The 22704-nt window shown below is 37.0% G+C and overlaps 1 protein-coding gene across 4 annotated transcripts; it reads left to right on the top strand.

The window, feature by feature from the left end:
- The first annotated feature begins 404 nt into the window (after nt 1-404).
- On the top strand, nt 405-17161 carry Lim1 (LIM homeobox 1). 4 transcript variants are annotated; one of them, XM_011310435.1, is made up of 8 exons: nt 405-1229; nt 3916-4108; nt 10463-10695; nt 12744-12962; nt 14013-14254; nt 14341-14629; nt 14815-15003; nt 16183-17161. In XM_011310435.1, exons 2-8 carry the CDS (start codon nt 3936-3938, stop codon nt 16302-16304), a joined length of 1467 nt encoding a protein of 488 aa, XP_011308737.1. In that variant the 5' UTR covers nt 405-1229; nt 3916-3935; the 3' UTR covers nt 16305-17161. The 4 variants fall into 4 exon arrangements, with proteins under 4 accessions (XP_011308737.1, XP_011308710.1, XP_011308720.1 ...); XM_011310408.1 differs by lacking the exon at nt 405-1229 and adding an exon at nt 2199-2285; XM_011310418.1 differs by lacking the exon at nt 405-1229 and adding an exon at nt 2199-2285 and having other exon boundaries at nt 14836-15003.
- Nucleotides 17162-22704: the final 5543 nt, after the last annotated feature.

The raw sequence follows: 22704 nt of genomic DNA on the forward strand, positions 1-22704 counted from the left end.
CCTAAAAAATAATAATAAAGAGAAAAAAAAAAATGAAGAGACTACCTCTTTTGGAAAGAGCGAGGCATTAACCGGGGGATCGATAGCCGTCCAGTCACGAGGCGGCACCATCGGCAGCCGCTACTGCAGAACCCCCCACCCACTCTAACCAACAATCAGAGGATCCAAGATGCTTACCGTGCGCAGCCATTCCGCAGCCATCTCCAGGTACGGGTAGGGGGTAATGACTCCGCCCACACGGCGAACCGATCTACCAATGGCCTCCGTCAATTCAGGGGTTGCGTGAGCGCGAGTGGATGAGTGGGCGTGGCCTGGGCTGAGCTCACTCGTTGGAGTATGAGTTTGTGGTCTGAGGCTTGCGGGGGGGTTCGAGGTCGCAGGTGCGGCCAGTCGGTTGGCGAACCTCGAGGCGAGCGCGCTCAGGGATTCGTCCAAACTCTTAATATTTTTTTTTTCCCCATCCAAACAACCAATTCACTCGTTCGCCGATCGTACTTCACTCGATCGAATTTGTTTAAACAATTCAGCGTCAAGGATTTTTAGTGAGTTTGAGCTGGTTGTGGATCAGGTGGAAATATCCCTGAGCATCGCGTTATTTTGTGGCGATAAGATGCTGGGGACGATCCGTCGCATCGCAGACTCCAGTGAATTGAAGTGAAATTTTTTAATTATTTGTTTGTTTTGATATTTTGTGGTGATTTTTGAGGGTCATTCTCGTGACCTTGACGATCATAAAAAATAGGAATAGGGCCCAGAGGACGATGCGTGGTTAGTCGATTTTTTTTTTTTTTTGGGAATTACTGGGAATTGTTTTATCTCGTGGATCTTTATTATTTGTTGGTTCGATCGGTTTGTTGATGTGTTTTGTGCTGTGATTGTGATTGTGATTGGTTGATTGGATTAATTCGGCGATTTGGGGGCTCTCTGGAGCTCTGGGGTGTATTGTTGGCCGGTGTGTGGAGATTATTCAGCAAAAGTGGGTGCACTGGGGCCCTCGGGACTTTTTGATAGATTTGGGCCCGTTGAGGGACAAATTTTGGGCCCACTTAGCATTGATAGAGTGGGAATTGGGGCGGCTGGTGTCGTGGCTGGGGAGGTGGAGGGGTACGGGGCCAGTACTGGGGGAGGTACCCCTGGGGTTGGCGCCAACAACCCCAGGATTAGGGAGACAACCCTTGGGGGTCCTCGCTCCTGTGCTCCTCTTGCTCTCACCCAGGCCCATAATATTGGTAAGCATCTATTTTTATCTTTCTTATTCTTATCGTTCGTATGCCATTAAAATTCACATTATTAATTATTTCAATTTGTTCATCAATTGTTGTCAATGACTTCGATGCGAATTATTTTTTCAAGTCGGAGATATTTTTTCCTGAAAAAAATTAATTTTTGCGGAATAACAATCAATTACACAAGTGCCGATTAGTTATATATTTATTTATTTATTTGTAGTCTCTAGGGAATTTTTTGTTGTTCAATGATTGGGTAATAAAAATTAATAATAAATCGGTTAATGAATGAAAATTATTAGTGGATAATTAGTTTCTGTTGGAGTTTTTTTTTTATTCGGAGTAATTTTGAAATAGGAATTCAGATCTTATCGGGTAATTGTTGCGTTAATTATTCGGGGATTGAATAATTTTCTGGTGTCAAGACAATGCGGATGTACAGCGGAATAAAACAATTGGACGTATGTAATAATTCTCGACATGACAAACGATTTATTTATGACATATTTATATACATATTTATATTATTTATTTAAAATCACGATAACAGGACGTCTGGAGCATTGCGCATTAATATTACAGAGGTGACACTGGCGGGTGATAAAGACATTAATTAATCTCGTCTGAACTTATTAATTCAATTACACGGTGTGACAACTTTTTCGCGGATTGAATTACTGGAGATCGTGGGTGATAAAGCGATTAGAAAAATTAATTTTCAATTATTTAGGGGAATTGTTTAAAAATGGAACAGATGGGGGATAAATGTGAAGGTCGGGGATGTTGAGAGTGAAGGAAGGCGGAATTTTTAAGAAGGGGTGGTTGACGGCGCCAGTACCTCGTGGAGAGGGGGATATTTGGCTCCACCCACTCTTCAAGTTGGCTAAACAACTACATACAACTGAACTACAACTGGTGTAGCTTAGTGCCGTGACTCTGCGTTAGAGAACAGTTGTTAGGCATCACGGAAAATTGATGATACGTTAAAGTTCATCGCGAACGTGAGGACAGATATGGCGATTAAAGAGGAACTTGAGAAGCATTTGGAGTCGAGTCGAGGTGGTTAATTAATAAAAAAATATAACATCCTGTTTTAACTCCGAGAATAAATAAAAATTTACCCTTAATTATCCGCACAGCGAGATGGAAACTCAGAAAATTTTTGAAATCTCAATAAAAATTGAAAAAAATAAATTCATCTGCAATTCCGAAATTGAGTCGGCGATTTATTTGTTTAATAAACAATTATTTGAGAACTTTTGAACTTTAATTGTTTGGGTGTAAAATTTTGGAAATCTAAATGAAAAATGCAAGTACCCGGGGAAATTAATTTCCAGTTCGGGATTTGAATCGTTGATTTATTTAATAACACAATATTCCAGATATTTTGGATAATTTTTATTATTTGAATGTAAACAATTGGAAATTAATCGGTAAGATTGATTTGGAATTAAATTGATTAAATGTGACATTTATGTCGTGTGATAAAGATGAGTTTTATTGTGGGAGAAATGTATGGAGATAATTAATGTCACTCAAAGCCGAATTAATCATTCCAATACCTCATAAGTTTTTTCAATTCGACTTCATTAACATTCGATGCGACCAATAATTTTTTTCTCTTCCCTGATTTGAATTCCATTTTCTCCGTTAAAAATGGCGAGTGATTAATTAACAGTAATCAGTATAGGTTTAATCATTCACGTGATTTACGACGGTCAATGATTCCGTCATTAAATTAATTGCCCCATTAATTAATTAATTGATAACTTTTTTGCATGAATTCCAATAATTTCTGTCGATTTTACACTCGACAAATTTTTTTCTCGTTTATATTTTTTTTTATAATGATTTCTTCGGAGGAGTTCTTGCCCAATTAAATTCTCATTATTACGGATTTCGGGAAATTAATGAATCTGGTTAATGAGCGAAAATATGTGGGAGGAGGGGGAGGGAGATTTTGAGGATTTTTATCATTTCCTGGAGATGGTGTTGCGAAGTCTACCGGAACGAGACATTTGTCACGAGATTTTTGTTGTGCTTTAGTTGATGGGACAGAAGGAAAATTGTTGAAATGTCTGAGTTGTTCCTGGAAGGCGGGTTGTCACTTGATGTTATTAACAAGATGGGCTTTTGTTGGCATTTGTCAGACTTCTAATAAATTGTTGATTTTATGGAGAGGATATTACAGGCTGCTGTCCCCTTGGTGATAACTTTTTTTCATCCGCTAAATAGTTTCCTTCGGTTTTTTATGCATTTCACCATTTTACTTTGAATTCTCCTCCTCCATAATTCTATTTTCATTCATCTCAGTAATTATTTCCGTCATCATTTCCATTTCCATTGTGGAAATGTCATTAAATGTCATAATTCCAATTCCGTCATTACGATATCCGATTTTTCATCAAGATCTATCAAAATTTCTTTTCATTTTCAAAAATAAATCACCAAAATTATGACTTAACAATTAAATCGCTTAAAATAAATAAAGCGGTTGCATTATTTTATTTAACAATTCAGTTAATTGATAAAAAATTCAGTTACATCCACTTGCACTGACAACAATAATTATAATTACATTGTTATTGTTATTATCTTATGTTATATCATTTATAAATAATTCATTTGCAAGTTTAGTACGAATTTTTTTTTGTGGCTGCCAATTTAAAAATTGATATGATGACTTCAGGGAGGTGTAGCGGTCTGGCGATGCTCCTGACCTGTGCAGGATGCAGAAAGCCTATCCTGGACAGATACCTGGTGAATGTTCTGGAAAGAGCCTGGCACACTGATTGTGTGAGATGCTTCGACTGTCACGTGGAGCTCTCGGAGAAGTGCTTCTCTCGAGACTCAAAAATCTTCTGCAGAAACGACTTCTTCCGGTGAGTAATTATTATTAATCAATAATCAATAAAAATAATAAAAAATGATAATTCCACGGGGGCAAGAATTTTAATCTCTTTAATCAATTTCAAAAAGCAAATTTGTTTAAATATATATCAGATGCTCTAGTATTTTTTTCGATGATATGATTTCCTAAATTATTTTTTTGATAATTTATAACAAATAAATTTGTCGATGTAATTCATTTTTAAAATCATGACTGAAAAGTTTTCCCGAAATTTTTGAAAAATTTGTAAAAAATATTCCGATTGCAATTTTTTAAAATCCGGGATGCAAACGGAAATATCTGGGAGATATATCTGCGGAATATATATCCTGATATAATTGATATATATTTTTCTTCCGTGGGTTTATCCTCAGCCGAATGCTGTCATCGCCCTTGTCCTGCAATTTTTACATGTCATTCCCAAGTGCCCGACAATATCCCATCGTAATTACGATGTAGACTAGCATCCGGACGCGTTCAACACATTCGATAATTGCGATATATCATAAATAATGGATAAATAATGGTTAAAACAAAACGATGGAATTATACAGCTGATGATGGGCTGTTGCGCATGGGTGGTCACTTTTAGTTGCTAAACAGCTTCAGCGAATTATTAAAAAAATACAGTGCCTTTTTGTTTCCCCTGAAAATACTCCAATAAAATGAAATTTATCGGGTATATTATATTTCCGCTCAATAATATATCTTTATCCCCATCAGTGAACTCAACAGCGGCTAAAGCCGTAAGTGTGACTCTCTGTCGGCGTCACCATGACGTTTTTACGATGCACGTAGAATAACTTCCCCACCACTAAAAAGATCCCCAGGTCGTTTGAGAAATTATCGAACTGGAGTTTTGAAGAATGAAAAAAAAGTTCTGTGCCCAGTGAGAGAGCCGATATATATGTTAGACCTTGACATTTTCGTGGGAGTTGGCCTCTCGTAAAAGGCACTTCAACCCGCGTAATCCTCGGACTTGGTGTTATTCAGGCCAATTTTTATGGATTTTTTATTAGTCGAGTTATGAAGTCGATCTCGGGCTATTGTACTTTCATTTTTGTTACTCGATCGGTTCAACTCACGGGCGATTGGAAAAACCGATAATTTTCAATTGCACTGGGAGAAAATTATTGTTAACAATGATGATAACAAAGTGGTATTAAAAATTATTAATCAATTTATTTATTGAATATTCTAGTCATTATATATTTTCTACAATTTTTCCAGTTCTGGTTTTTAAGTGGAATTGAAGATTACAGTGAAATATTTTTTCCAAATTTTCAAAAAATTTCTGGAAAACTTTTCAGAAAATTTAAAAAAAAAAAAAAAAAAAAATTGGGATATGAAACAATTGTATTTTTGGGAAATGCTTTGAAAAATTTTTCAAAACCTTTCCGAAAAAAAAAGCTTTGTTTTCCGTTTTTTTTTTGTTTCATAAAAAAAATTATTGGAAAAGTTTTCCAGGAATTTTTTGAAAATTTGAAAAAAATATTCCGATTACAATTTTTTTTTCCCCGGGCATATAAATAAAAATTCAAATGATTTCCGACTTCCGGCCCAGTTTTAAAATGCTACTCTCAATTTTTAACAACTAAAAAAAAATATAAACAAATATCCAAGTTGTCTTACATCAATTACAATAAATAATAGAGTAAATTATGAATTCTGGAGACTGAAAAGAAAATTAATTTCGGGGATTTCTCGTGAAAAATTGGCAGAAGGGAAAAACGGGTTTATATTAACAGCAAATCAAATGGGAAATTCATAAACTGTAAAGGTAGAAGAAAATACGTTGTATCCTTATTGAGTCACGAGATATTCATGGAAATGAGGAAAAAGTCTGTATTGGAGTCGTGGAAAATCAAGATAGATGTTCGCATAAAAGTGACGCTGCACTTGCAGTTACTCAGGAATGATGAACGACGCTCTTTGTACGAAACCGTGCCCTGTTTTGATAGTTACATTCACTTTGCGCTGTGCATAACGTATGTTGGCCGTGTATAGTTTATGAGGTACTTTGCATCCCCAATGAAAAATGCATTTGGCTAGCGAATTCATTATGCGCTACTGGTGTTCCTCCGAGTGACGAAACTGTCGCAACATCCGTTTTCTCCTCAATTAAACTCAATCGAATTAAATTCCGTTTTCTCCAGAAGAAATATTTCCCTAGAATTCATTTAGGATTGAATCATAAACTTGTCTCTTTTTTAATAATTATTTTATTTCGACCGATTTTCATTCCGAGCCAGGAATTCGGCATTGATTTAATTTTGAAATTTTCAATCGTACGATTTTTATAATTGCAACGTTCGCGGGTAAAAAAAATTGTTATCGGAATATTTTTTGGAAATTTTCAAAAAATTTCGGGGAAGCTTCTCAGAAATTTTTTTTATGAAACAAAAAAAAAATCGAAAACAAAACAATTTTATTTTTGCAAAAGATTTTGAAAAATTTGGATGACGTATTTTTTGAGAATATTGAAAAATGGAAAAAGTAAGCAATTGAAAGTATAATTTAAAAAAAATGATATTCGCAAAAATGTCTAGAAAATAATAAAAAAAATTTTGCGAAACAAATATTTGAAAAATTTTTCAAAACATTTCCCAAAACTAAAATAATTTTGTTCCCCGATTTCTTTTATTTCAAAAGAAAAAAATTCCGAAAAGTTACCCAGAAATGTTTTGAAAATTTGTAAAAAATATTCCGATTAAAATTTTTTATTTACCCGAGGTGGGAAAAGCGACAAGTGTCGGATAAACTCAAATTCGAAAAATGTGGAAAGAATATTAACCAGAAAATCCAATGAGTTGTCGAGGGGGTTGAAAAAGAAAGAAATATCTCCGAGGTAAAGAGGGATAACCGGTCGTGGCCAGACAGGATCGTAAAGATCCACGCGACTGAGGAGCGCGAGAAGTTAAAACTCCCGCGGCACGGTTCCCAAGTTTCTTTCCTCTCAAAGGCATCAATTCTCCGGAGGTTCTCTCTCTTTTCCCCCGAGTTTGCATTGGAAACACTGAGAAATTCACACAACTCCACTTGGTAGGGGCCCTATCCTCGCACACGTCTTTGGAACGTGGAAATATAATAAATGTACCGTGACGCTTTGGGCCCTCATGAGAGTCCGTTGGGCGTGACGGTTTTTCTGGATATGAGAGAGAGATGGAGATTCTAGACGCCGTCTATAACCATTCCAGGAAGGTCGATACAAGACCTTTGGATTCGTATAAACTCGACGGGATCTTCAACTTTTTCTCTCAATCCTTTTTTCATCATTTTTTTTTTCATCATTTTTTCATCATTTTTTCTTCACAAACCGAGCGATTGTGACAGACGGACGAACTGGCGGGTCACTGGCGCTTCACACATCTTTTTTTTTTTTTTTTTTTCAACTCCGAGAATTCATACTCATTCATATTTCGCGATATACACAAGACGCACTACCCTGCGGCCAAAAAAAATCCGCGAACAATTCCGCGGTTTCTACTCGACTCAAATATCAATTTCAATTGAATTAAAATCTCTTCTGGTAGACGGAGAGAAATATTCAGTAAAAATTACCGAACTTTCAGATCACTTACCGATTACGGAGTCGATTCGAAAAATTTAAATGACGGTATCATAATTTTTCACTGATAATTCAGATAAAAATTACGGAATACCACAGAAAAATTCCGTGACTTGAGATAAAAATGATAATTCCGTAAAATTTTGTCCAACCACATTTCGCTCCAGAATTACGAAAAATAAACGTAATTTTTATTGAATATTTCTCTCTGTGTATCACCTTGCGCCCGAATTTCCACCCCGTCACCCAAAAAATTCCCAACTCCTCATCAAAATTCCGGCGAACTTCCCACGACCTCTCGCATCTTCGGTCGACCGCCGAAAAAAAAAAAATAAATAAAAACTGAAAAGAACCAACTGTTTTGCGGTCAACCACGGGATTTGTCATTCCATGATTTATAAACGAATAGTCAGCTGATGCCACACTCCGGAGTACATTTATTTCCCCCACGAAATAATCAGCTCATTAAAGCCTAACGATTTGCAAAATGACGGATGATAACTAATGATGTATTTCCTCATCCCCTTCACACTCTCTCCCCCTTCCCCCTGCCTTTTCACCCTTTACATCCCACCCACTCTCCACCCACTCCTCCCTACCACCGCTCACTCCTTTTCCTTTTCCTTTTCCAGATGCCGCAGGAAAAAAATTCTTAAAAATTGGATAAAAGGAAAAAATAAAAATTAAAAATAGAGGATAAAGATCTGTACTAGCGATATAAAATCACGGCGATGACTTAACGTTAACTTCCTCCTTTCTGGTGCATATACTGAGGGCGAATGATCCCCCTCCCCCTCCTTCTCCCTCCATATCGCGGCATTAAATGCTAAAAGTACGCGAGGTACATGCGCGGGAAAGCGAAGCCATTAAGTGCGTTTCACGGTGAGTGTTTTGTATGTTAGTCTCATATATGTGAAACGTAAAACTGTTTATCCGTGGGACAAGGGGCCGACAGACGATGGACAGTGGAATGGACGTGGCCCCAGGAGTACAACCGTACGTAGAAAAGAAACATGTCCACGGGATACGAGAAGCCGCGGCAATCCGTAGCAAATCGCTGCCCGCAGGTCCCACCCCCTTCCTTTTTTTTTATGTCTTTTTTTTTAGAGAGAAACCTATGGTCTATATTTCTTTCTGGAATTCTGACGGGATTTCTTTCTGGAGCCTTTTCGGGGGGTCTCACCTTTTTGGATTTTCGGGGGGACCCGATGGGGGACTCATCGGCGGAATTTCAATGGCAATTAAATTGTTTCGTTGTGGAATTTTTTTTTCACGCTGTTGTAATTCATTTTGGGATCAATCACTAATTTTTTGAGGGGATCAGACGTTTTTGCGGGATTTTCGAAATTTTTGAAGTGACTTTCATTTTTTTTACGGCCGTTATATTTTGGGGTGAATTATATTTTATTTATTTATGTACATGTTTATGTATTTACTTTCCAAGATTTTTTGAAATTTCCATTTCATTTCCATCTCCAGAAATTTTTTGAAAATTTGAAAAAAAAATATTTGGACTCCAATTTTTTTTTTATCCGGGAAAATTAATGATTAAGATTTTTTAGATTATGGAATTCCCAGCCTTGCCTGCGAATTCTGTAATAAATCCGCAATTTAATAATCATTAATATCAAATGAGAGCTCACGAGTGCATTAATTAGACAAGTCTAATGAAAATATCCATTTTATTCGAATAAATAAACACTCCACAGAGTTTCACTTGATATGATTCTGTCTTTTAATTATCGTACGTTATTCTCACGTTCATCACCCCTCGGATTTCCATTGAAATTCCGCGAGTTAATTCATTTTTCATTGTGAAAAATCCATTGTCAAACAGTTCAATGTATTCACTTTTGTTTCACTCACTCGAATTGAATTTCGCTGTGCACATCATTCCCGTTTCATCGAGTTGTAATTAAAATTTGCGACAATAGTTTTAAACTATCCGACTATCGCGCTCTTCGCGTTTCCGGTCTATTTGTTTTATGGTATTTTAATTAGCGAAACTAATTTCTGTTCGATTTTCTACCTGCGGACAATCAGTTCGTCACACGTGCGTTCGTTGTGATCGGAAATCAGTACGTGAAGTCTCAAAAATTGCTCGCGAGGTGCATCTCGAGGTGCAATTGCGGATTAATGGTGAGCTCTTCTGTGGGGAAAAAATATTTTCGTTACAGCTGGATGAGTAGCTGCCAAGCTTGACGGATAGATGTTGGTATTCCTCTCGAGGTCATTGGTATGACTGGAGATTTGAGACTACCTTTTCATGGAGTAATTAAGGAAAATTATTACCAACAGTGTAGAATACTAAATACTCTTATCAATTTTCCTCTGGGAAGTCGGATTATTCGTACTGCCGAGGGCGTTCTACCCAAAATTTAAATCCATCGGCTCCTGAAAATTTCCCTGAGACCAGGGGATCAGAATAAAATCTTTTTCCTAATTTTTTTCGGTTTCTCTCACCTCGGATAAAAAAAAATTGTAATCGTAAAAATTTCTGGAAATTTCTGGAAATTCTTCCAGAAATTTTTTGAAAATTTGAAAAAGTTATTCCGATTACAATTTTTTTACCCGGGAATTATTATAGAATTTTCAAATCAATTAAAATAAAAAAAATGCGGTATCATTGCAAAAATTCTGGAATGAATTGAAATAAAAAATATGAAATAATTTGGAATCATCAAAAATCATTATGTGAAGATATTAGACAGCGAAAAATTCTTTGATAATTGGAATATTGTTAACAAGTAATAATGAAAATTCTGTTAAATTGTTTAGGAGATACGGGACAAAATGCAGTGGCTGCATGCAGGGGATAAGTCCCCAAGATCTAGTGAGAAAAGCACGTGACAAAGTATTCCACCTCAACTGCTTCACCTGCCTGGTATGCAGAAAACAGCTGAGCACCGGTGAAGAGCTCTACGTGCTGGATGACAACAAGTTTGTCTGCAAGAATGACTACCTGTCGGGAAAGCCCCTGCCGGATGCCCATCATGCCCATGGACATCATGGTAAGTCGGTCGACCGTCGGGCGTATCCAAGTGGAAATCAAACGCCACCTTTTCAAGAGTCAAGCCTTTTGCCTCCATAACCCTTCGCTTTTTGATGGCTCGAGGATTAGAAAACGCTTCACTGCCTCTTGAGAATCTTTTTTTTTTTTCCAGAATTCTCTTTTTTTCATTACGTTTTGGTTCAACGGTGTTGTTTAGGGTTTTGTGGGCATTTTTTCTTTGTATTTTCCTTTGAATATCAAACTGTGGGCATTTGTGAGGTTTATTGGATCCTCTGACGAATTTACGAGCCGTTGTAAATTATAAATCTGGGAACAGGTGGAGATGTACATTGTAAGATGTCAGGTGGAATTATTGAGGTTTTTTTATGGCCTGACTGACAATTTTGATTTCTGGCATTTTATTTATGGAGAGAATTATTGGGAGGGAATTTATACTGAGACTACCTGTGATGTCGAATCCCGGGTTTTAAAAAATTGTAATTGGAATATTTTTTTCAAATTTTCAAAAAATTCCTGGAAAACTTTTCGGAAAGATTTGGAAAAATTTTTCAAAAATTGGAATGGGACATTTTTATATATTCATATATTTTAAAGATTTTATAACAAATCGATTCTCAAGTTTCTGGATAGTTCGAGGGAATTCGGATTTTTGAAGTTCCCGCTCTAGGCCGACGGGAAATTCATTCGATTTTTCTGTGGAAATTTATTTAGAATCGTTGAGGGATGGGTGGAACAATTTCGAGATAATCGAGCACCTGAACGTGTCAAAAGAATTAATTTACAACTGACGGCCATAATGACCCGCGACTCGAAACGCGAAACGATCCGCTACTAAAACATAATTACCATCGACACGTACTAAACATAGAGTTTTATCACTAGAGCTCAAAAGATGGAAATTAAAAAATACAATATTCCATTTCAATATTTTCGATCGTATATTATTCTCAACAAAAGCTGGTGGCATGAGTTACCTTTATAATTTTTCTATGGGATCGTCAACAAAAATATTAAAAATTTTATTTACGAGCCGAGTCGCAATTAGAAGTCTGCGCGATACAAATATAATAATTTCGATGAAAATTTGAACTTGTATGAAAATTTTGAATTTAAACGTCAAGTGCAATTAAATTTTAGAGAGATTGAAAATTATGGAAACAATTTCCGGGATTTTAAATATTTCCGAGGCTTTCCGCGATATTTTGTAATATAAAATTGAAATAAAAAATTCCAGGGTTTAACACGCCCCGGAAATCATCCAGCATTGACAATAAAATGGAGTTAGCTAATTAATTAATTAATTAATTATCCCATCAATACGTTATAACTTCTAAAAAATGACTGATGCGTCCATCAAAAACTCCCCCAAACAAAATAAATGCTGAATTAAATAAACAAATAATCCAAACAACACCCATAACTTCCAACAAATTACAACCGCGTGATTAATAATTTTCCCACGTAATTTTCCACGAACGGGGGTAATTCCCGAAAGAATTGTCCTAAAAAAGTTCACGGTTTAACGCGTCATAAAAATCGCTCACCCCTTGTTATCCGACAGTCTCCGGAATCAGAGTCTGTATGCAAGGGTGAAACGCAGCCGACGGGTGAACAAGCTGTGAAAACATTGCATATGATTGTACCACCACTGCCCTTACACGAGAAAAAAAAAAAAAAAAGAGGGGAAGCGTTCGAGCGAGTGCCTCTCTCATTCTCCTCACCTTTCTCCATCTTCATTTTTTATTCCAGCATTTTTTTCGGCTCACTCGTGGGGCTTTTCTCTCTCATTTTTTTTTTTTCAACCACGAAGGGGTCGTTACGTTACGCAGTGGGTTTCCTTTTGTCGCATGCCGCCAGGCAACCGCAGGGAATAAACCACAAGGCAACTTCCACCGAAAGGACGTGCCGACCAGGCGCCAAACGTCATTATTTCCCCATTCTTTTTTTATTACAAAAAAATCCAATAGTTCTTATTTTATTGATGGACGAGAGAAAGAATAAACTGGAGTTTTAACCTTTGGAAATGCTTTCGATGATTCGTAAAAGAATCGCCGATTCTGCCGACAGGTGGTGATTCGCTCATGGGATCGGGCTCGGAGGATGAGGACGATGATGGGAGTGGACATCATCATCATGCTGGTGGTGGTGGACATCTGGGAGGCCATGGGGTTGGTCCTGGAAGTGCCAGTGATCAGTCAGTGGTTCATGGTGGTGATTTACCTCTTGGGAGTGACTCCTGCAAGCAGGAGGACTCGGAAGACCAGGGTAAGAAAAATCCATCTTTTTTTATATAAATTTATTTTTAATTTATTAATTTGACAGGTCGATCTCACTCGAGATATTTCGAGAATTTCGAGATATATTTCCCTTTAATATTACGATCACCCTTTATCATCCCCCAGAACACATCAATTATAATAAAATAACTGGCGCTAAATATAAAAATCGAAAATCGAACTAAAATCGAGATCGGCCAAGTACACGTTTCATACGCGTAAGACCACCGAGAGCAACCAAGCATGTATACATAATCTATCCAAATCTATGTACAAATATATATGATACACCAGTGACAAAAAATGTACTGGATTTTTCCACGAGAGATCCAGTTCCGATCCTCAAAAGATCGCATTCATTGGTCGAGGCAGAAAAATCAACAAACACGATTTGCACTAGAATTCACCGATGCATGATACCCAAAACTCCATCTTACGCCTGAGTACCGCTACTCTTTTATCAAAGAGAGAAGAGAGAAGCCAACAGAGAACAAAGGAAAAATAAAGAGAGTGGAGGTACTCACGACAATGGTGTACCCATTCTGCTTTTGTGTACGATAAAACTTTTGGGGCATCAGTGCGGGCGAGGGTTGCACTCTGCGGTGTGACACTGTCCAAACATTTTTTTTTTCCATCCCCGCGGTTAAGACCCCCTTTCAGATAGAAATTTCGCTAGATTATCGTGATGTTGCCCCATTGGGTCGGAGGGGGCACTGGTTATAATCCGAGGGGTTACTTATATCACTAGCCTCCGGGAGGCTTCCCCCAGGATTTTCTGCGCGTCGATGGGTAACGGATATATATACATAATCAGTCGAGTACCCTTAGGGCATACCTGCTGTCTAGCTGTTTGTGCAGCTTAAGAGTCACTGAATTTGCATGTTCTTCATTTTTGTGGACATGGGAAAAAAATATCTTTGACATTTTTATTGGGAAAAAAAGAAATTCGCGATTTGCCTATCCGCAATTTTAAACTTGATGTTACATTGATTTGATTGATTTGATTGATTCGAAGGACATCTTGAATAAATTCTTTCAGGTTCCTTAGACGGCGACCCGGAGACGAGAGACAGTCAAACGGAGAACAAAAGCCCTGATGGTGGTGCAGGGGGTGGCAGCGGTGATGGGGGTGCTGGTTCCAAAAGACGGGGGCCCAGAACTACGATTAAGGCAAAACAATTGGAGATACTGAAGACTGCGTTCTCGGCGACGCCGAAACCTACGAGACATATTAGAGAACAATTGGCGAAAGAGACTGGTCTGCCGATGAGAGTCATACAGGTAATAATCGAAGCAATTTGGAATAATTGGGGAGATTAATTGCGAGGGGATTGCATTATTTATGATGGATTTTTTCGCTCCTCCAGGTTTGGTTTCAGAACAAAAGGAGTAAAGAGCGTAGGTTGAAGCAATTGACAACAATGGGTAGGAGTCCGTTCTTCAATGGTTCGAGAAAAATGAGGGGCTTTCCTCTCAACCTAAATCATGGAGCACTAGGAGGTGAGGATGGACCACCACCGGGTTTTCCTTACTTTCCCGGTGAAAAATTCGCTGATTTTCCTTACGGTGGTCCTGTTGCCTTTCACCATGAGTTCTTTGGAGCGCATCCACCACCACATCCGCATGGACCACCATTTCCTGGTCCAGGAAATCCTGGTAAGTACTTCAGATCCATCCAATTTGGCGAAAATCAATGTCTAATTCATTTTCTTTGGGGAAAAAAATTGTGTGTGGTTGGTGGATGTAGTTTTATATTTATTTGAAAATGGGAATGGAATTTTTAGTTGATTCAAGCCACGGATTCGGAGATGTGAACGAGACACGATGTAATCTGATGACAGTTCCCAATCTGTTTGTGACAGGTTTAGATCCTGCGAGTATAGCGGGAATGGCGGCCGCTGCGGCAGTGGCAGGTGAATATCCACCACCGGGGGCTGCTGGGGGTCCACCTGAATTTCTCACAGGCCCTCCAGGTCAGGGGCCTCAACCAACCTCAGGTGGCAGTCCTGGAGAGTTCCTAGCGCCTTCAGGTAATTAAAAATCGTTTATTTACAGGATTTTCCTGTTTAATTTTATTTACCTGGACTGACCCGGAAAAAAAATGTAATGGGAATATTTTTTTTTTATTTTCAAAAAATTTCTGGAAGACTTTTCAGAAATTTTTTTTATGAAACAAAAAAAATCGGAAGAGAATAAAAGAAAATGAAAAAGTTCTGAAAAGTTTTTCAGACATTTTTTGAAAATTTGGAAAAAATATTCTGATTACAATTTTTTTTTTACCCGGGGGCGCCCGTAAAATTAGAATTAGCTGAACTTATATGATATTTTTTTATTACAAATAATTTCCATGGAAATTGCGAAGGGCACGGTGAAAATGATCTTAACAACAATTCGAGTATCTCGGGAAAAATTGTCGTACGTTGAAATGAAATGAATTCAGTAACGAAATAGCGGAATGAGATCAGTCAATTTCCCGTCAAAATCAGGTTACGGAGGCTATCTCGGAACTCGAGAGAAGTAGAAAATTTCCTCCGACTTTTTTTAAAATCTCTTCACCGGGGATGTCCTGGAGATTTGTCACCGACGCGAGTGATTGTGACAGTTACATTTATTTCGGTAAATCGGACACCCAGAATTTTCAGACAAAATCAAAATGATGAATAATTACGATAAAAAATACTGATTGATTGGTAATTTTACGAAACGGTAAATCAGGATTTGTTCGAGGTCAATCATTCGAGATATTTGAGATTTAGCCACGACGTCGGTGGCGGGTCGGTCGCGTGCTACGGCCTTTCGATATATTTCGAGATATTTCGAGAATGTCGAGATCAATTTCCTTTCTCCTTTTATATATTATGATATTATGATATTATAATATTATGACTAGCACTTTAGAGGAAAAATTAATCTCGAGAGAATCTTTATTTATATCAATTCGATTTTCACTGGAGAATTGTTAAAATATTGTCTGAATTTTTTTGCGAGTCTCGAAATGTAGACTTTTCCGTCGCGCAAATTCCCACGTTCTTTTTTCAATCATCTCCATGAAGTGATTGAATACACGAGAGCGTGCAAACGCTAGGATTACAGTTGAATTGATAACGGAATATCTCGATAATCCGATTGACATTTTTACCCTATTTTTATCCTATGGTATTGAATTGTTTTATTGGAATGGTTGCCACCTCTTTCTATTTGGTCCTCAGGTGGTGGACAGGGTAATCCCAGTGGGGGAGGAAATTGTGGTGGTCCTGGTGGCGGTGGAGGTGGAGGTGGCGGTGGTTTTCCCGAGCAACACCAGATGCAGAACGAGGGCCTCGTCTGGTAGAACGAGTTTACGTTTAATTAATCATGTGGCCTCTTCTTTTGCTACCAAACCCGATGTTTCACGTACCATCTGAAACCATTCGTAAGCGTCCAGATGATAATTCAAATGAAATTGAATGAAAAAAAAAAAAGATAATGTTTAAAAATTAAACGAGAGATTGACAGTTGAATCTAAGAAATATAAAAGTGAATTCGTCCCGGTAAAACACGTTTTACATTTTTGTTTTGTATGATATAAAATTATTGCATTTTTTATTGATTTTATTGATTAATATTATAACGTATTTACTAATGATTTATTTCAGTCAGCTGTGACGAGAATATATCATTCAATTATTTGATATTATTTTATTCATTGTCACCGGTACTTGGCAATATCAATTATTATTATTTTATTGATGAGAAAGAAATTATTATCTTTGTGTATAAAATCAGATGAACGAAGGAGAATTCCTCATCGTGTAATATGTACCCCTCCTTGTTGATTATAATTAAACGTTAATTATGGCGACATTCTGTAGATAAATGAAAAAAAAAAATCAATCGCTTTGTCTCGCACGTGCAATAATCGACAATTGCACGAGGGATGATGGAAAATTTAAAAGAAATCTTACGGTTTACACTGACACACAGACACGTATGAATTTAACTCAGTAATGAGGATAAAAAAAGAACATTGTACTAATTGTCATTTTAATTATAAATACTAAAAAGGATTTAATGATAGGACGTGTAACGAGTAACTGTTGAGACGGCTATCGATGTAAATATTAAAATATATGGCAAAAATAATTGATTATTCGGGGAGTGCGAGGGAGTTTGTGAATGGAGAAAGAATAAAGAATTATATATATTGAAAACAAACGAAAGTATTCATTTTTTCTCTTTTAAATACCATAAAATCAATCGTAATTCATCCATTAGTTCATTGAAGTGTTATTTAATTTTTCCGCCATTTTAATTGTGCCAACGGGTGACCCCAAAATGGCGGAAAACCTCAGATAACCCCTCTTATCTCTGCTATCTTCTTACAAAGCTCCAATTCGATTCAAATTTTAACGAAATGAAAAAGAATTGAAGACATGGCGGATTTTTCTCGTCATTTACATTTTTCGTTCGTTTTCGTAATTTAAATCGGTTATTAAATAAGAATTAATCATTAAAAAAATTGATTGATAATTCCATAATTTTCATTCCTCCGTTGTTTTTACAGAAGGGATTTAGGGTCAAGTGCTGGATTTTCAAAGTGAGAAAATTTTTAAAAGAATATAATTACAATTATCTGTTTATTTATGAGTCCTGCGGTGAACGAGGTCTCCGTGGATTTGCGAGTAACACCTAAACGTAATTTTTTCCCTGTTATTGCCCTGACCCTTGGAGGGCCCTGTTGTAGTTACACGCTTTATTACCGGTTGCAATCGTTTCAGTCTGAATTTTTTTTTCTCTCCGCCTCCCCGGATCTCCCAAGTCGCTCCTCAACACCCCAATCCCCTCAGTAATATCGTTACCGAAGTCTATCTACGACCCTCCCTGGAACAACCAGTGGGGAAATACTGTTTCGGACATCTGGTGAATTCGATTTTGATGTGTTTCTGCGCCCCGGGGTGCTGTTTTCGTAGAGAGGAGAGATGGATCACTTGTATATCCACACTTGGTCTTTGGGGAGTTGGGGAGAAACTCAAACATTCTGAGTACAACAGGAGATTCCTGGTTTTCTCATCTACCTTAAGAATAATTCAGTAACCGAGAGATGGATTCAACCCGGAGCTCAGGATTGCTCTGCAAATATCATCGAGATGAGGTCTTCATGAATTTTACGTCAGGTATTTGTCGCCGACGGGGAAAATCCTCTGGTATTTTCCCGCAAAAAAATTACACGTGACGTGAATTTCCCGCGAAATCCGGGAATTTTCTATTTCAATACGAAAAATTCGTTCGATTTTTGGAATTCATTAATTATTCATTACTATTTCAATAATTACTTCTGGGGAATATGAATAATTTATGTGGGTGGAGCAATTAATTTGAGAATTTCGGGAGTGATTTGAATTTTATTCGTGTTGAAATGGCGCGAAAAATTGTGACGAGTGATTTATTGTGAGATGTTTTGAATCAAAGGCTTGGGTAATTTTAGAAATGATTTGTAGTGGTAATTGACGATGGGAATAATTTTTACATGAAGACTGAAGTGCGACAGATGCGGTGCCGCCTTCGAGCACCCCGAGGTGCACCCCTGGGACTCTTCCTAGGACAAACTCTCCCTCGGGGTTCCTGTTACAGGGTATGTACACGAAAAATCCCCCAGACGGTGCACCTCTTGCCACCCTTGTTCAAATCGCGACGATTCCAGCTGAATCTCATGGAACCCCTGGGGAATCCCATTTGGATCATCTTCAAACACGAATTAACCATGAATTACTATTTAATTTTTTCATCGGTACCATATGAACAATTTTATTTAAATCATCATATCCGAGTAAAAAAATTGCAATCCCAATCTTTTCGGAAATGTTGCGGAAAATTTCTGGAAAACTCTTGAGAACATTTTTTTTCATAAACATTAAAAAAAAAACACTGCTATATTCTTTCGAAAAGAAAAAATCAAGAAAATTGTTACAAAAAACTATTAAGTCGATAGAAACTAATTAAAAAATCATCCTCTCCTTTATTTCTAAAATATTCCCAAAATTGATTTTTCATTTCATTTCCTAAATTTCGTTTTCATTAATTTTCCAAAAATTGTCCGATTAAATTTCTGTCCTCATGACAATTCCCCCATCTCCTCCTCTCCCCGATGACCCACAATAATTGCGATAGTAATTACCAAAAGAATTAAAAAATCTCTAATATTTCTATATTTTCTATATTTTCCAATGAATAAAAATAGTTAAATTTTTTTTTTCGTGGATTAAATCGCCGGAACCCCGCGACCCGTCAGATGGTTTATCGCTTATGCGACAGGGGAGTGGAGATAAGATGTGCAATGATAAGAGATCGGTGGGGGTTGAGTGGGGGAGGGCGGGGGGTGGTTGGGTGGAAGACGGAAAGCCCGAGGGGGTGAATGTGTCACGGTTCAACGCGTTTGATACTCACGTGTCTGTACACGTGTCGCTGCTGTGGTCCCGACGGTAAGTTATCCCTTGCCTTCGACGTATCCCGACCATTGTACTTGTTATGCATTTAATCCCTGGTGAAATTACGCCCTCAGTACGTCATGCCTCACGACCAATGACAGCTCCAGTATAATTTTAATCAGAGAGATTAACCCCATTTAAAGCATCACCCGAATTTCACATTTCACTATTTTTTTTTTTTGGGTAATTACAAGTACTTTTTCTATATTTATGATTCAAAATTTTATTACGTCAGTTTTTTATGGAATGGGTAAATGTGCAATTTTTTTTACTCAACTGTTTTGGAGGAATTATTGATGATTTAATGTTTACGTTTTATGGGTGTTTTATTTATTATTATTTATTTATCCATGTATAGCTCATCGGGATCTTTACATATGTTTTCATACTATCGCGGCAGTTGTACTATTTGGTAAGTGAACAGAAAGTTCCGTAATTTTTACTAAATATTTCTCTCCGTGTAGGAATAATAATAATAATTCTAGAAAAAAAGCTATATATTATTTGTTATTATTTGTTGGATTTATTTTTTTTAATTGTTTGTGCTTTAAACTTGTCGATATGAATTTTTCAGGAGTGGACAAGGTCAAATATGAGTGACTAGGAGTTACTGTACTTGTATCTGACGTGCAGCAGAATGGGAATAGGCCAGCGACCGCGTGGACTTCTTCGGGGCTTACGTTAATCCAAAATCCGGATTATCAGACGTCTCAGCTGTGGCCCACGGCGACGCACATCCTCATGCCCTCTTTCCGTGATGTACAAATAAAATTGAAAATCCAGTGCAAAGATATTTTTGTGAAAGCAAAACATCAAATCAATTTTTTTCAATCGGTGAATTACGCTCTCCCCAATTTGCAGTAAAAAATGAAAAAATTGATTCTAAAATCTCGAAATAATATTTCGTCAACAAATTTACATGGAAATAAACCAATTCCGTGGTTATTGTTTGTTTAACAACCATTGATTGACTCGTGTTGTCCATGTTTTTCATTTTTTACATGAGGAAAACAATTTTTCATCGGAAAGGATTTCTCGGTTTGATTTTCAATTTCCGTACGTGGGTTCTGTTATTTTTTTACAATAAAAAACATTTTATTCATTTGTTTCAGTTGTATCGATTGCCAGAGAAATTTTCAATTGAGTTTGGTACAATAAAACAGTTTTCACTCGTTTTATTTTGATTTTCTCCCGAAAACCAATTTCCATCGACAAATTAATATAAAAAATCGTGGAAAGTCGTGGCATTTTTTTTTTATTCACGTTTGGAGTTATGAATCGATAATTGTTCGGCATTTTTACTGCGGTGTTATCAAAATGGTTTGACGTGTAGATAAGTATTGCCTATTTGAAATACCAGCCCCTTCTCATGCTCCCCCATAATTCTCAGTTCAAGATAAACTGTTTCACGGGGGTTGATTATGTTTGAATGTGTGTCGAGAGGGCGACCTAGTACAATCAACCCCTGGCCCTTTATTCTCTTATCCGTGTGTTTACGTTCCCTTGTACTAGAATATTCACCGTGAAAAATCGAGGGTTCTGTGGTCTTCAATCTCGGTGTGTTGGTACATCTCTAGAAAATTCCACTTGAAATTTCAAGTGGAAATCTTTCAATTTTTTAACACCCCGTGACAACAGAATTTATATAAAAATTTTCAACGAGTGTTTTGATATAATTCTCCATTTTTAAAAAATTCCGAAACCAATTTTTGAAAAATTCCTCAAAATACTTACCAAAAATACAATTGTTTTGCCCCCGATTTTTTTTGTTTCAAAAAAAAAATTCTGAAAAGTTTTCCAGAAATTTTTCGAAAATTTGGAAAAAAATATTCCGATTACAATTTTTTTTCCACCGGTAAACGATCGATTAATTAATCGATTCCTTGATTAATTGTTTAAAATTAAATATCACAAATGAAAAATGATCATTAACTTATCGATTCATTAATTATTTTATTCGAAGTGGACAGATAATATAATTAATCCGAATAATAATTACTATAATTAACAATCTAATTGTTCAATATAATTGGAAATCCAAGGAGATATTCTCTTCTCTCAAGGACATCAACCCTTGGCTATATTTTTTCTCCCCTGTGTGTGTGTTGGTGAGTTAACGTGAATGACATGTGCGTGGAGAGGACCCCCTTCTCGATGGTGGTCCACAGGGTTGGTTTATGGGGGTGTACGTACAGCATTGTTGTATAAATAGGTTTGGCGAGTTAGGGGTTGCTGTATCCCCAAGGGAACTGCACATGTCCGCATCGATTATACCGCCCCTCTCCTTCAACCATTTTTTTTTATTCCCTCCAATGTTTATCCGTCTCACCCTTAGATGATTCCTCAGTTATTTCGCGATTCCCAATGATTCCTGAATTTGCATCATTTTTTTTCTTCATTTTACCCGTTTAAAAAAAAATTGTAATCGGTATATTTTTTACAAATTTTCAAAAAATAATTTTTCCAGAAATTTTTGGAAAATTTGGAAAAAAATATTCTGATTATAATTTTTTTTTTCACCCGGGTAAAATGAGTAATTAGCGCAAAAACGGAATCCGCGGGGATTTGTTTGACGTGTGACCTTTACATCTTTCTTGTAATTCTTGTGGTTACTCTTCATGTGATACTCCTTGTTAATCCTTCGATTTCATTACATGTTGACATGATGTAAGAAGCTGCTAAGAACATTGTACACGGTAAAAGATTCAGTAAAAATTACGAAACATTCAGCTCGCTTACCGATTACGGAACCCCCCGGAAAATCTAAGTAACGGCATCGTAATCTTTCACTGATAAACAAATTAAATAACAAATTTCAAAAATTGAATCCGTAAAAAATTCTAGTTCCCCCACAAAAATGCATTAAAAATTATTCTAGACCGACGAGAAATTCCCCCGCAATAATTTTCTCTCAGCCAAACCGGAAAAGATTAATTAATACCAAATCAAATGAATTAAAAAAAAAATAAAACGAATAGGAATAGGAATAGGAATTCCCCACGTGCAGAAATTTCTGCGAAAGGTTAAGAAATCCGTACAAATCCCCACGAATTCTGTAGTCGCAATGTAAACCTAGTGCTTTTTCCAAAAATTCAAAAGCCTCCCCCTTCCCCCTCTTTTCCCGCAATTCCTGATCCACCCTCTCCCCTGAGGATGCCCGGGGCATTCCACTCGGTTATTTTCAAGCCATTTGCTTTGTAAACGCGTGCAATCTCAGCATGCCTGAACAATACACGCGTACCCCCTTTAATTTTTCTGGTGTTGCCA

Source organism: Fopius arisanus, unplaced genomic scaffold (genome assembly GCF_000806365.1).
Source record: "Fopius arisanus strain USDA-PBARC FA_bdor unplaced genomic scaffold, ASM80636v1 scaffold00003, whole genome shotgun sequence".
NCBI classification, from domain to species: Eukaryota; Metazoa; Arthropoda; class Insecta; order Hymenoptera; family Braconidae; genus Fopius; species Fopius arisanus.

Coding starts and splice junctions, on each gene's coding strand:
- Lim1 (XM_011310408.1), top strand. CDS start 2,240: ATGGCGATTAAAGAGGAACTTGAGAAGCATTTGGAGTCGAGTCGAG. Junction 2,286..3,915: donor GCATTTGGAGTCGAGTCGAG/GTGGTTAATTAA, acceptor TGATGACTTCAG/GGAGGTGTAGCGGTCTGGCG. Junction 4,109..10,462: donor TGCAGAAACGACTTCTTCCG/GTGAGTAATTAT, acceptor TAAATTGTTTAG/GAGATACGGGACAAAATGCA.